The following is a 15624-nucleotide window of genomic DNA, read 5'->3' on the forward strand; positions in this document are numbered from 1 at the left end:
TCATGGTTTCAATTCCTTACAATATTTTCTGATCCTCGTTTGGGACTAATTTTCCATGTATGAGAGTAATCACATCAAATCAAGCTGTTTAAATAGGATCAGAATATTATTGTCTGAACATTTATAATTACATTTATTTAAGCTCTCGTTAATCATTCACTGAAGTTTAACTTTTTCTGCTCGATGGTTAGAAAAAGTAAATACTGCCCGCTTGAAGGTTTTAGAACACCAATTTGGAGTCTACACATCTATTTTTTTTAAATGACTTCCATCTAACTTCGGTATTCAGGACACAGAAACTGTCTTTGCCAACTCGTGTCCACAAACTCTTTTTATCACCTGTCCCCATCCAACTTGATGAAAATTATCTATAAGATTAATAATGATAAATTGTTTAATCCGTATGTTCTATATTTTATTAGCCACACCTGAGGTCCTACTGCTAACTAACCTCCTTAATTATAAATGATATTTCCAAGGGTACATACATATGTATGATTCAACATGACTTGAATGGGACACTGAAGGTTTAGGAAAATTAAAATTACAGGGTCAATGAAAAATCGCATGGCCAACATGTGAGCCAGGGCATAAAAGATCCATAGATTTTGAACTCGTAAAACGTGTGGATAGATGCTCTCAGTACAGGCAAGTGAAGTCGACTCTGTTACGGCAGCAACAACACAAAGAGCTGATGGGCTTTGTGTTCTAAATTACTCTTTTTTCACTGACGCACAAGTAGCTGATTTACATGATCGCTAAACCTTGTGTGCTTGGGTTCAGGTGGATCCGATTTGAATTTTGGCTTTGACACTTAACAGCTGTGCAACCTTGAGTAAGACGTATCTAAGCCTCAGCTTTACCGGCCGTGAAATGGGTATTAAAACAACTCCATGGAAAAGCTGATGTGAGAACCGAGTGAGATGATATAGGAGAAGTAGCTAGTGTGGTTTCAGACACTGCAGTCGGGGTGCAATAAAATATTCCTTTTCTGTAATAATTATTGAGAATATAATGATATAATGTCAAAAAATCATCAGTAACAGTTGTCTCAATCCTCTGCTTGGCCTTAGGAATTCAGAGCATTTTCTGTCCTGAATCTTCCCTTCTGTGTACGTCCTTTTTTGGTGTGGGGATGGAGAGAGATGGGAGATGAGGGGAGCACTGTTTAGAATTTTAACTTTCTCCAAAAAATATTTTTATGTCCTTCAGTGACGTGAACGTTTGGATTACATTTGTAGTCAAAAGGCTAGCAAAGATTAATTCTGACATTTCATTCTCTCTCTCTCTCTCTCTCTCTTTTTTCCCCTGCATTTCATTGTCTTGCAACTCAACTTCTCAATTTTAACAAGAGCATTAAAGGGTCCTCCCAAAAGTTTATGGAAATAAATTCATAAAATGAAAATTTTCATAAAATTTCAAGGTGACGCTTAAAGAATTTGCTTCTATGTAATCAAAACTGGATTAATAAACAACATCTTGATAACTCAGGAAAATAGTTAAGTTGTCAAGTATTTCAGTTTAACTTGGGTCCACAACACTCTTGGAAGCAGCAGTCAGGTAGTCAAAGGACATGCTCTGTTGGGAAAATTTGCAACCAAAGTCCCTTTAAGTATTCAAAAGTAAAGCTGCTTCCCGAGGATTACAGTTGCCCAACCCCGTTATTATTTTCTTGGGTGATTGAAATACCATGGCTTGGCTCAGGCGCACCTTAGTCCTCGATGCAACATCCTCACTTTTCACCACTCTAAAAAGGTCTTGTGCAGCAGATTTACCCAATGCAAGGCATAGTTTGATCTCTTCAAGGCCTGACATAGTCATGGTATTTTCCATCGCTTCCTATGCATATGAAAATTGGACCGTGAATAAGGAAGACCGATGAAGAATTTATGCATTTGAATTACGGTGCGGGCCAAGACCATGACCTATACCATGGCCTTCCAGAAGAACAGCTAACGCTGTTCGGGAAGAAGCAGTCACACTGTTCCTTGGAAACAAGATCGGCAAGACTTTATTTTTCTCCTGTACTTGGGCATCTTCTCTGGAGTGAGGCCATCATGCTCGATCAAGTAAAGGGTTAGTGCAAAAAGGAAGCCCCCACAAGAGGGATTGGCAACTTGAGGGGCTCCAGCCCTGGGCTCCAGCATCCTGGGATGGCACACAGGCTCGAACCGGGGTTGTTAGAAGTAGAAACAGACCCGGTGGCACCTACCAACATCCAAATCAAGCTAACAGGGCCCTGCTGGTACCTTCACTTCAAACCGTTCCACTTACCCGTCATGGTATTGATAGGGAGTTGAACAGGAGAGGAGGTTTCAAAATGACATTTCATCTGAACCCAGCAGGCTTCTTCTTGTCCCAGACGGCAATCACAGCAGTCTGCTGGCCAAGAGGACTTAGCTAATCATCACACATGTGGTGACTCCTTCGTGGCTGCTTCGGCAGTTTTAGCAGAACGTTTGGTTAAGGATTTCAGAGTCTTTAAGGTGAGTGCTTCCTAAAGATGGCTTGGTTTTATATATCATTTGGAAATATAAATATCTTTTTATCTTGTGTTATTTTTAATTGTGAAAATTACCTTAATACACAAAAATAGAAAAATAACGAACACTTATGTACACATTACTCAGCTACCAATATTCTACAGCAAGATTTCCCCCATCTTTTTGTTTTTTTAAACAAGGCCTACTTTTTTTCTTGGCTCTTAAAAAAATACACATACGCACACACACACACATCCCAAACCCAAAAAACCAAACTTACTGCCACTGAGTCAACGCTGACTCAGAGTGACCCCCCACCCCTCTGTGAGCTTCTGAGAATGTAGCTGTTTACGGGAGTAGAAAGCCCGATCTTTCTCCTAAGGAGCTGTTGCTGGTTTCAAACTGCCAACCATGAGGACTGCAGCCCAATGTGGAACCGCTACACCCCGTAATGCAAATGTTTGCATTTCACTATTTTTAAGTGTACAATCAAGTAGCATTAATGCTGTAAAACCGTCACCACTATTTCCAAGTTATAGTTACCACTTCAATCAGAAACTCAGGACCTCTGAAGCAATAGCTTCCCACGTCCCCTTCCCCCTAGCCCTTGAATGAGCCACTTTTGTCTCTATGAATGTGTTTTTCTAGGTATTTCATCTAAGTGAGGATCAGGCAGTATTTGTCCTTTTTAAAAAAATCATTTTATTAGGGGCTCATACAATTCATTACAATACATACATACATCAATTGTGTAAAGCACGTTTGTGCATTCATTGCCCTCATCATTCTCAAAACACTTGCTCTCCACTTAAGGCCCTAGCATCAGCTCCTCATTTTTTCTCCTCCCTCTCCGCTCCTCCCTCCTCATGAACCCTTGATAATTTATAAATTATTATTTTGTCATATCTTGACTTGTCCGATGTCTCCCTTCACCCAATTTCTGTTATCCGTCTCCCAGGGAGGAGGTCACATGTAGATCCTTGTAATTGTTCCCCGCTTTCCAACCCACCCTCCCTCTACGTTCCCAGTATCACCACTCACACCACTTGTCCTGAAGGGATCAATCGCCCAAGAGTCCCTGTGTTTTTGGTTCCTATCTGTACCAGTGTACATTCTCTGGTCTAGCCAGACTTGCAAAGTAGAATTGGTATCATGATAGTGGGGTTGGAGGTGGTGGGGAGGAAGCATTTAGGAACTAGCAGAAAGTTGTATTTTTCATCATTGCTACATCACACCCTGACTGGCTCGTCTCCTCCCAGAGACCCTTCTGTAAGGAGATATCCAGAGGCCTGCAAATGGGCTTTGGGTTTCCACTCCGCACTCCCCACCTCATTCACCATGGTAAGATTTTTTGTTCTGATGATGCCTGATACCTGATCTCTTTGATACCTCGTGATCACACAGGCTGGTGTGCTTCTTCCATGTGAGCTTTGTTGCTTCTGAGCTAGATGACTGCTTGTTTACCTTCAAGCCTCTAAGACCCCAGACGCTATCTCTTTTAATAACCGGGCACCATCAGCTTTCTTCACCACATTTGCTTATTCACCTGCTTTGTCTACAGCGGTTGTGTCAGGAAGGTGAGCATCATAGAACGCCAATTTAATAGAAGAATGTATTCTTGTATTGAGGGATTACTTGAGTGGAGACCCAATGTTCATCTGCTACCTCAATACTAAACCTATAAATATATGCACAGAGATCTATTTCCCCATCCTCATATATAAATATATTTGCATATGTAAATGTATTTATCTAGACCTCTATAAATGCCCTTTGTCTCCCTGCTCTTTCCTCTATTTCCCTTGACTTTCCTCCTGTCCCACTATCATGCTCAGTCCCCACCAGGGCTTCAGGAATTCCTCTTGGTTACATCACCCTTGATCATGCCCTACTAGGCGTATTTGTCCTTTTGTGTCTGACCTATTTCACTTAGCATCATGTCAAGATTGGCTTCTAGTGGTAAATTTTTAAATCAAAAGAGGTACATATATCTGATTTGTACATTCTGAAATAACTATATGATATTTATGCCCTGGTGTGTGTGTGTGTGTGTGTGTGTGTGTGTGTGTGTCTGCAATCCACTTCTCTTCAACTGTAGCTTTAAATCCTTTCCAGGACAAGCAAGATCTTCCTTAAATAGAACATAATCCCTTAAATTATTTATTGAATACCTAGCATAAGCCCAGCATTGTGCAAGCTTTACTGAGGGAATTGGTAGCAAGACTATTAGGACAAAGGTCTTTAAAAAAATAGTGGAAAAATAGAGAAGAAATGCAGTCTCATCCTAGGGTTAGAAACACGTTAGTGAGGCCTTGACTGAGATTAGACTTTCTCAACACTGCTGGTCCTAAGAGCCTCTTTCACACATTAAGCAATCTCTTGAGCCCCTCAGGAATTTGAAAAGTCATTTTATCGTCTGTGTGTGGTATACAAAAAAGTGGTTTAAAAATTTATATTTTCTTTCATGTAAGTACACTTTTAAAAAGTTTTAAAGCTTTAAAAAAAGGAATGAAAAAGATTCATGTAATATGTGATGACTTTAAAGTGTTCATTAACCAAAAGCACAGATGGTGGCATTTTCTAATTTCATAAACAATCCATGCTACTTAAGTGCTTTCATTCAAGAAAAAGATTTTTTGGGGGTAATGTTTTAGATGAGATAATTGTTTGATCTTAAGACTCGGTCCGTATTAAAATCTGGTGAAATGTACACATCCAGCAGTGGCATATCTGCTAAGCTCGTCCTTTCTGTGTGCATAACAACATTAGGGCAAGCACAGACGAAAGTTTCTAAAGTCACATATATTTTATATTTATTTTAAGAACACTAGAAAATATTGGTTTCTCACTTAGGGTAAGACATAAAGTTCCCTTTCAAAATAGAGCATTCAAATAATGTTTTAGTTAATAATTGTACATGGGTATTTAGATATGCAGAAGGAAAAAAAGTCACAGCAAACAAACTTTGTGAAACACGATGTTATGGTATTGAGAATGGATAAAAATGACCTTTGAAACATTCATTTTTGAATTCTTGAAAACTCAACCCCAAACCAAACCCGCTGGCCATTGAGTCGATTCCAATTCATGGAAGGGACACATTTTATATAAAGTTTAATGTTTTGTTTGTAAACGACTGTATAAGAGATGATGTGGGGCAAATTTTTCAAGTATCTCACAATGCAAAGCCAGCCAGGGCAGTCTTGATTCCCCATATGTGAAAAGGTAGGATAGATATAGTCATCAAATTATTTCTCCCCTTAACATTTTTACGCATAAGTACCCTGAGAGACCTGAAATTGATGTTGAGATTAGGTGTGCAATTTACAGACCTGTTGAAATTTTTCTTGAGATCCATTTGTAAAATTATTACGATTTTCATGCCTCTGATTTACTGGTATTATTTCACTATTCTTTATGCTTCATGTATTTTAAGAATTTTTTAGTATGGGTATAAATCAATGGTTTTCAACAGGAAACAATTTTGAGGAAATTTTTGGCAATATCTAGAGACATTTTTGATGGTCAAAATCTGGATGTATGTGTGTATGTTAGAATACTACTCTCTTCTAGAGGGGAGAGGCCAACGCTCCTGCTAATAGAGCCTAGGACAGTCTCCTGCAACTAAGAATTATCTGACCCAAAATACCAACAATGCTAAGGCTCACAAATCTTGGTATGAAGTAAACAGTTTATATACATGTATATACATTTATGCAGTTTATAGATGCATGGATATAATAGTATATGCAACTCAAATCCATGGCACAAAGCTACCATGGGAGCTGGCATTGTGCAATGAGGTCATAAGCAGAATGAGTTACATGTCTCATACATCAACTCATCTCTCTCATGGTCACGAGTACTCACTCAGGGGCTCTCAAACGCTCCATTGAAAGAGTGGAGTCTGTATATGTGAGTTATCCTGTGGATAAGCATGTATTGATTTAAAAATAGAACAAAAACACACACCATTACTGCCTTGACTGATGTGAGTCTGGGACACCTGCATGGGCACTTGGGACTTTGCTGATATGCAGGTTGAGGACATGGCCCACATAGACCAGAGTCCATCTGTGGAATTGAAAAGAAACAAAAAACAAACAAACAAAAACTAAACTAAAATGGATGGCAACAATGGTTCCAAATACAGAAACCATTGTGAGGCTGGCACAGGCCCGGGCAGTGTTTCGTTCTGTTGTGCACAGGGTCACTGTGGATCGGAACCGACTCAATGACCCCAAACAACCACAGCCCAACCCGACTTGGGAGTGAGGTCTTTCCTCTGCACTGGAGAGACTGACATCTGCCCACCAGGATAATAGACTGAGCCTAAGAAGGGCGTTCTGGGGGTGTCCTGGTTCCTGGGCTCAGTTATCCTTGTGGTTTGTTTTCTGAGTCAGAAACGGCTCCTTCTTGTGTCAGCCGAGCTAAATTGGTTTCGGTCACACAACCACACAAGTCCTAATGCAGCATCGGATGAATATAGGTAATATTTCAAAATGAAGGCAAATACAATGAAATACAAAGATTGAACCTGGAATTGACTCTCTGACTCCAAGATGAACACAGAAATCCTAAATTCACTCAACCGACATTGCTACCCAGCATCTACCGAATCCTGATGTAGATGCTGGGAGCGTCGGACCAAATGAAGCACAGGCTCTCAGTTAATTTGGGGAGATGGAAAAGCACCAGACAGTATGAGGGAGAAGGTTTTCTTCTCATGGGAGCCCTCAGGATGGGCACTTAACCCCACAGGATCAAGATTCACTTAGAGGTAGTGACCATCTGAATTTTGAAGGCCATTAGATGGGCAAGCCAGGGGATTGAGGAGGACATTTCAGCTAGAGAGAGTAAGCGAGTAGCATGGAGGAAGGAGCCCTGCCAGAGGTTTGTTATGGTGGACCGTTGAGGGCAAGGGGTTGGCATGAGCGATGCGGCTGGGAGAGGGGCCAGGGAGCAGTCTGGAAAGGAGGCCAAGGGTTGCCTTAAGAAGGCTCAGTGAAAAACTGGGACTTTATCCTAACATTTCGGGGAGCTACTATTCGATTTCATGCAAAGGGTGACACATGCATGTTAGAAATATCATTCTGGGAAATGTGGGTCCTAAGAGGCAGGGTGTTGCAAAGATCACAGGCCATTTTTTTGAGGCCATGACTAAGGCCACTGCTGTGGAGTTGATTCTGAGTCCTGTGCTCCTGTTTGTACAGAGGGCAAGCGTGCTTCACAGAGCTTTCAGGGGCTGGGTTTTCAGCAATAAATCATCAGGCCTTTTCCAAGGAGTCTCTAGAACACGAACCTCTAACATTTCCATTAGCAGCTCCGTGTGTTGACTGTTTGCATTACCTAAGACCCTCAAACTACGATGACAACCAGGTCTGATTGTGCATCTTCATTGAGTTCCAAGTACGGTTAGAAATTCAGGGGAACATTCATTAGGAAGTGTGTTTAGGGGGAAATTTTTCTTGAGGCTCAGGTCTTCAATTCAGCCAAATGGAAATTTCAGGTCAGTTTCAGGACCCCCCCGAACCTTTCAGGTTTCTTCCAAACCAGGACATTTCAAACTGAGATGGAAGATTCAAGGTCACTCTGGAACTAAAAAGACTTCCGTAACCAAGACAAAAATCTTTTCTGTATTTGAGGAATAAGGTAGTCTGTTATTATTCATCAATTGAGTTTTATATTAGGCTTATTTACGGGAACAAAAACTGATTAAAACTTAAAGGGAAATAATGCTTTTTCTGAGTAACAGGGTGGCGTATTAAAGAAGAGAGACTTCGTGGCAATATAAAATAGCAATTTACTTGTTTTGATGTTAAAGAAAGAACAAAGTGGGGGAAAATGAGATCACCTCAGGCTATTGAGCCATTGTAAAATTTCTTTCTAAGGCTATAAGTCACTGTGTTGTACAGTGTATTTCATTTCAAGGGACCTGTCATACCATTAGTTAGGTTCACAGTTTAGAAATTTCAAGAAGGTGGATAAAACAAGTTGGAGAACACAGCAATTTAAAGACAATAAAACATTCCTGACAACTGTGAAGTACTAATTTTGTGCTAAAGTCAAATACGTATTTTGAAATAGAGGGAAATGAAAAGTATCTTTTAAAAAACCCAGCATTTTCTCAGCTGAATTTGGACTATTTCTTTATTACTTTAAAACCATTTTTGTTCATTTTTATCACAGAGGCAGTTTCTACAGCTTTGAATGAGTCACTGAAATGTATTTTAAATGAAAATTTGAATTGTTAACATTTTCTGGGTCACCAAAAGATTTTCAGCTATTTGGAATATGTTTCTTTATAAAAAAAGTTGAACACATATGCTTGCATTTGTATAGAAACTTTAAAAGGAACAGATAAGACATCTTTCACAGACTCTTGGAGTTGAGTGTCACCAGATGGGGAGGGAACAAGAGACTTAACTTTTTTGTCTTTTATCTGGATTTCTACTTGAAATCTGATTTAAAAAAATTTTTTTAAACTAGCATGTACTATCTTGAGAATTTTTAAACTGATTTTAAAAATTAAAGCTACATGAAGGGGGAAATAAAAGCTACACAAAAGGAATATTTCTCCCAAGCAATCTATTTGACTGAAAAAAAAAAAAACCCACAAAAAACCTGCGTCTAACTACTGACAGCATCGGTGTGAAAGTAAATCTCTCAAAACTTCCTGAAAAACGACTCTTTTTAAAAGTCCCTAAATAAAAACATTTAGCATGCAATTATATGGCCATTTGCAAGTCCCAGGTTCACAGCGATCTAACCTTGATGGAGTGATTTAACTTTAAAAAGCTTCCCTGTCCCCATCTTCAGCATGGAGATCATAATAGCACCTGGATTCTGAGGTTGTCAGGAGAATCGCACATGCTAGTGGCCTGCGGGACCGACGCAGTAAGCGTTCAACACACATTAGCTACTATTTTGCTTGCGTTTTCACTCTTGCTTTTTGTCATTGCCACATTTCCCCACAGAAGCCCTGGGTTTGGAAATATCCTGCTTGGAAATACTCACTAGGGCATGTTCCTCCCGATTTTTACATGACTTGCTTAATTATATGTGTGAGAAAAAAATCATTTTTTCCCTGCGATGCAATAGCAACCCCCACTACCCCCACTGTGACTCACACTTATTTGTCTCCTGTAGTTAGTACGCATCTGCTAGGTAGCATTTATGTTGCTTTCCACAGCTAGGTACCACAGAGACTAGCACTACTGACAACACAACAGAATGGAAAGGCTCCTGCCGGATCGTGACTCTCAAACAGCTGCCTGGTGACAGGGAAGGGTTGCAACAACTGAATTTGCAAACGAACTAGTTTTCTACCAAATGAAAGCTAACTCATCGCTCACGCTCTCAGGTACCCTTGTGGATGTTTCAGCCCCAGGGACACCATCACTGGATGGCTTCGTGGGCATTCGCGCACATCCAGTGAGATCGCACTATGGCTTGACGCAGGCATTCCTCTAAAGCAGCAGGTTTGAATTTGACCTTTGGCGGTGGAACTGGTGCCCGGGCTGACAACGAGTGGAGCTGATCGCCATCCACAGAGGATCCCTGACACCCAGGGGCGTGCGGTCCCCACTGTTCCCGTCTAGCGCCCGCAGCTTGCATTGCCAGCCTGCCCTGGGTACGTACCTTGAGGAGGTTGTGCCCGACGGTGTAGACAGCTGCCGCGCTTCCTTTCTCCCCGGGAGCGTGCACGCCGGTCCCGTAGCCGTGCCAAGCCACCAGGTAGGGGTTGTGAATTGTAATCCAGTATTTGACTCGGTCCCCAAACATCTGGAAACAGTACGTGGCGTAGTCATTGAAGAGCTCCACGATGCTTTCATTTTTCCACCCCCCATAGTGCTCTTGCAACGCCCAAGGCAAGTCCCAGTGGTACAAAGTCACGACGGGCGCGATGTTTCTGAGCACGAGGTGGTCCAGAAGAGCGTTGTAGTACCGGAGACCTTGCGCGTTGGCGACGGCGACCACGCCATCGGGAAAGAGCCGGGGCCAGGAAATGGAAAAGTGATAAAAGGAGACGCCCAAAAACTCCAGAGCCGAGACGTCCTTTTCCAGAAACAGGTAGCTGTCACTGGACGCTTGCGTGCCGTTGAGAGTTGTCAGGTGCGTGCGCACGAACTGATCCCAGATGGAAGGACCCTTCCCATCCTGCCTCCAACTCCCTTCCACTTGGAACGCGCCAGTCCCAACACCCCAGAGGAAGTTTTCAGGAAAAGTGTCATAGAGAAACAGCTGGCTCTGGTTTACCGGACTCGGCGGAGGTGATTTCGCCCAGACAGCTGTGCCGTCTCCAGAGAAGCCGGTCACAGCTCGCAGAAGGAGCCACGCTGACAGCATGACAGACGTCCGCAGCTCCCCGGTGGACATGGTTTTCCTGCAGCGTGCGCTCTCTGCAGTCCATTCATTCCCCGGAGGTCCTGCCCCGCACAGCCTGGCTTCATTTGCCACAACTGCTGGACGCGCTTATCAACGCTTCAGCCAACGCGTGCGATTGGAAAGCTCTGTCAATGATTAGCTTGAACTGTGAGCCTTCGGATGGGTCACGGGGAGCAACGTAATGTGAGGGAGGTGGCCCTGGGACAGCCACCGACAAGCCGAGCTCCCGCTCACGATGGGAAACGGAGATGAAAATGTATCAGTGACAATCATTTGAATGTGTGACGAGGGCACAACAAACGACCAATCCAAGTGAATTAAAATGCCCTGTTTTCTGTGCAGCGCTCCCTGTTGACCCAATTCTTTACTGACTGTTTGGAATAACCTGTCCTCTCTCCATAGCTTTTGAATGGTCACTTTATCATTGCATACTTGAGGGGGAAAATCACACACACAAATGCAAAAATGCAGTGCACCTGTATAGATCTTGCATTTATGTGTATGTATGTATGTGTATATATACATGCATTACATTTTACATACCAGTAGCAAAGACTTAAAAATAAGAAAACAGCACTCATCACAAAAACATGTATTTTGAGAAACATCAGGCAAGTTTACTGATAGGTTTCAAAGCACACTTGAATGAACAAGTACAGTATGTTCTAAAGGGAACCATTGAATACATTGCAGTTTTATTTAAAAATTCTATTCAAAATGTTAAAACCTCAAATTCTAACTAAAAGAATTATGAAGGAGAAGTAGGCAACAAACTAAACATATATATATATATACATATACAAAAATCCCAAACCCAAATCTGAAAAAATACTAAAAGCATAAAGTACATTCAGACATTAAACAAAAACATAATAAACCATGATAGCCTGGCTCTGAAACAAGAATAAACAAGAAATCTCGTTCAGAATTTAGAATCTAAAATAACCTTTATAAAAACACACCTTAAAAAAAACCACACCTGAACAACTGTAATCTTTTCCACATTCTATATTAATGAAGAGGCCCAAAACACCAAACCAAACCAAACGCACTGCCTTGGAGTCGATTCCCACGCAGAGGAGCGCGGCAGGGGTGCTGAGCCTCAGGCTTCATGGGTTTCCAAGGCGGATCTGCAGGGATGCTGACTGCCACGCTTCCTCTGGGGGGCGCTGGTGTTCAAATCACCCCGGTGTCTGTTGGCAGCGGAGCAGTTCATCAAGGCCCTGTCGGGGCTTCTTAATGAGAGTCAGAGCAGTTAAATCGTTTGTTCTCTAGCGGCAAAATGTATGTGCTTGCTATGTTGCCTTTATTGCCTATTCGAATTCACTCACATTTAACTGAGTAATCACTTACTAGTGCCTGAAAACAGGGATCATTCTTTTAACATTTTCAATTAAGGTTCTCAACTCTGCTTAACCTTAAGTGAAATGTATGCGCTCAAATGATTTGGATTTTAAACCATCTATATTCCTGTAACTGATTGGAGAACATGGGTTTTAAGTCATTATTTAACCTTCTGGACCCATTTCCTCTTATGTACAGTGAGTCATAATAGTAATATCCACTGCTCAAATAAGCTTCACTAAAGGCACTAGTAAAAAACCCCACAAAAACAAAACCTAAGAAATTGACAGAATTGCATTTAAGTTGTCCCAACAACTGGATGCTGTGTTGGAAGTGCTCACCTGTCTACACCTAGAAATTTGGAAGACAGTGTGTTAGTCTGGGCACTTTAGAGAAACAAATCCACAGAAACTCATGTGTAAGAGAGAGTTTTATATAAAGGGTAATTTCACATCAATAAAACATTTCAACCCAGTGCTGCCCAAACCCACAAGTCCAACATTAACACATTAACCCATTAACCCATTAACCCATATGTCCAACACCAATCCACAAAGTCCTTCTCTATCTCACAAAATAGATGCAATGATGCTGACTGCAGGAGGAAAGCCGAGTCAGTGAATGTGTAAGCATCTCAGCGCTGGCAGGGGTCTCCACACCGCAGCTCCAGCACCCAGGGCTGCATCGGGGTAGGTCCACGTGGCTTCTCCTTGGCAATGTTCTCCAGGAAGTCAGCCTTGCTAGATGAAACAGGGAACTGCTAAGGCAGCTGCACCCTGGTGCGACCATCACAAAGCAAGAGACCCAAGAACAAGAAAGGTGAGTCCCACCCAGCCATTTATCCCTTTGCCCTTCAATTAACTCCACCTGTCTTTGTCGGCCAGGTTGGCACAATAAACAAACTACCTCAGCCGGCTACGGCTACCTGGCTCTCTGACTAGAAGAAGTGATTCCCCACTTGCACTCTCACAACTGGACCAATAAAGCAACATCATGATAAATGGAGAAAAGTTTGAGGCTGTCAAGGATATCACTGGACTTGGACCCGCAATCAGAGCCCATGGAAGCAGCAGTCAAGAGATTGCTGCTAAGATACAGTGTGAAAGCGAAAAGATGCCCGTGTGCCTGACTAAGCCATGGTCTCTTCAATTGTCTTATACGCACACAAAAGCTCAACAATGAAGGAGGAAGAAAGAAGAAGAATTGATGGCTTTGAATGATGGGGTTGGTGGAGAGTAGTGGATACACCGTGGGTAGCCAGAAAATAAACAAATCCATCTTGGAAGGAGTACAGCTCAAATGCCTGTTGGAAGGGAGGGTGGTGAGGATTTGTCTTTGCCTGTTCTCTGGAAATCTTCCCAACAAGCTTGGTAAAGCCAAGAGTCAGCGAAAAAGAGGAAAATCCTTAACCAGATGGATTGACGCAGTGGCTGCAACCGTGGGTGTCAACCTAAGGGCGATTGTGAGGGAGGTGCAGGACCCGGCAGTGCTTGGTTTGGTTGGACACAGGGCAGTTAGAACCAACTGGACGGTACCTAACAAAAATAACTTCTTAGGCGATTATAGCTAATAAGCCAGGACATGTAAAGTATCTGCAACAGAGATGGGTGGATATGAAGTCTTCAATAAACACGACTTTTATTTTTCTGCTGAAAGGGAGAGATTAATGGTACGTGCTGGCCATGCCGCTGAGGTCTGTCAGTAGCCAGGAGTTGGAGTAGATGCTACCGCAGCGTCCGGCTCGCCCATCTCTTTGTAGCGGGCGCCGGCTGCTCTCTCCACCGGCTGTGTGTCCACCCTTCCTGTCTATTTGTGTTCCAAAAGCTAGGGACTTCCTCTGGGAAACCCTTTCCAGACTCAACTTGACTTTGACACTTGTTTTCCCATATATGTTTTCCCCGTCGCCCGTGCTTTGTCTATTGTGTCCTTTATCACAAATATTTATTGGTATTCTCTATTCAAGTTAAGCATGACCATTTATTATATCATGAGATTTTCTATTCGAGTAAAGAGTTACAGTCTTGGAAACCCACAGGGGCAATTCTACCCTGTCCTATAGGGTCACTATGTGTCGGCATTGACTTGGTGGCAGTGAGTGTAGCAATTTTGATCAGAGGACTTGGTGTCTTGTCATCGTTATTGTGACCTGAGACCAAGTCGCTCTGATTTGACCTTCTCTATAGCAGAATGAAACACTGCTTGGTTCACAGCATCCTCACAATCTCTAGGACACTGGAGCCCATTGCTGCAGCCACTGTGTCAATCTATCGTGTCTCCTTTTTGCCTTACAAAACGCAATGTTCTTTTCTATTGATTGTTTTTTCCTGATGACGTGTCCCAAGTCAGCAAGAGGAAGTTCTGTCATTCTCACTTCCAAGGAACATCCTGGCTATACTTCCTCCAAAATTGACTTCCTCCTTCTTCTGGCCGTCCCTGGGGACATTCAATATTCTTGACCAAAACCACACTCAAATGCATTCATTTTCTTTTGGTCTTCCTTTTGCACGTCATTAAGGCAATTGAAAATATTACCTGGGTCAGGGGCACCTGAGTCATCCAAGTTACATGTCTGCTTTTCAACACTTTAGAGATATTGGTAGCTGCCTTTCCCCGATGCAATAAAATGTGATTTGATTTCTTGACAGTGGCTTCAATCAAGAATCCAAGTAGAATGAAATCCTTGACAGCTTCAATTTCCTTGTGACTTAGGGTGATGTTGTTATTGATCCAGTAGGGAGGACTTCGCCTTTTTCATATCCTGCACAGCACATCTTCTGCCCCAGCTCCTGCTAGTTTATCCTTTCAAATCTCAGCCCCTTCGATCTTCATCCTCCAGCTCCTCACATGCCTAGGTTTCAGGATGAGGTGGATTCCCGTTCTGCCCCCTTCTACCAATTGTCGTGAAGTCAATTCCAACTCACGGTGGCCCTGTGCATGGCAGAACTGTGCTCGGCAGGGTTTTCGATGGCTGATTTTTCAGAAGTAGACTTCCATCCCTTTCTTCCGAGACACCTCTGGGTGGATTTGAATGGCCAAACTTTCAGTTACCATTTGCACCACCTGGGGATGTCAGCCCTTTCTGAGCATATTTTGATTTGAGCACTTATCACCCTCTATTACAGGAGCCCTGTTGGTGTATTGGGTTAGAAGTTGGGCTATGAAACACAAGGTCAGCGGTTCGAAACCACCAGCACCTCCTCAGAAGAAAAGGAGAGCTTTCTGCTGTCAAGACTTACAATCTGGGAAATCTAAATGGGATAGTTCCACTCTGTCCTAGGGGGTCCGAATCAACTCTGTGGCCGTGACTTTGGTTTTTAGATGTTGCATACGGCACTCACTGAGCACGAACTACCTGGGTGATGCAAATGAACTTGACTGCTAAACAACAGGTTGGCGCAGGAGACCACCC

At 42.5% G+C, this 15624-nt stretch overlaps 1 protein-coding gene across 1 annotated transcript in view; it reads right to left on the bottom strand.

Moving 5' to 3' along the window:
• KLB (klotho beta) overlaps window positions 1–10936 on the bottom strand; it is a 53110-nt gene extending 42174 nt beyond the window's left edge. Inside the window, 2 exon segments of the mRNA XM_075544424.1 lie at window positions 10125–10916; window positions 10919–10936. Coding sequence (XP_075400539.1) covers window positions 10125–10916; window positions 10919–10936 — 810 coding nt within the window.
• Between the last annotated feature and the right edge of the window lie 4688 nt (window positions 10937–15624).

The sequence above is a fragment of the Tenrec ecaudatus genome, chromosome 3 (assembly GCF_050624435.1).
Source record: "Tenrec ecaudatus isolate mTenEca1 chromosome 3, mTenEca1.hap1, whole genome shotgun sequence".
NCBI classification, from domain to species: Eukaryota; Metazoa; Chordata; class Mammalia; order Afrosoricida; family Tenrecidae; genus Tenrec; species Tenrec ecaudatus.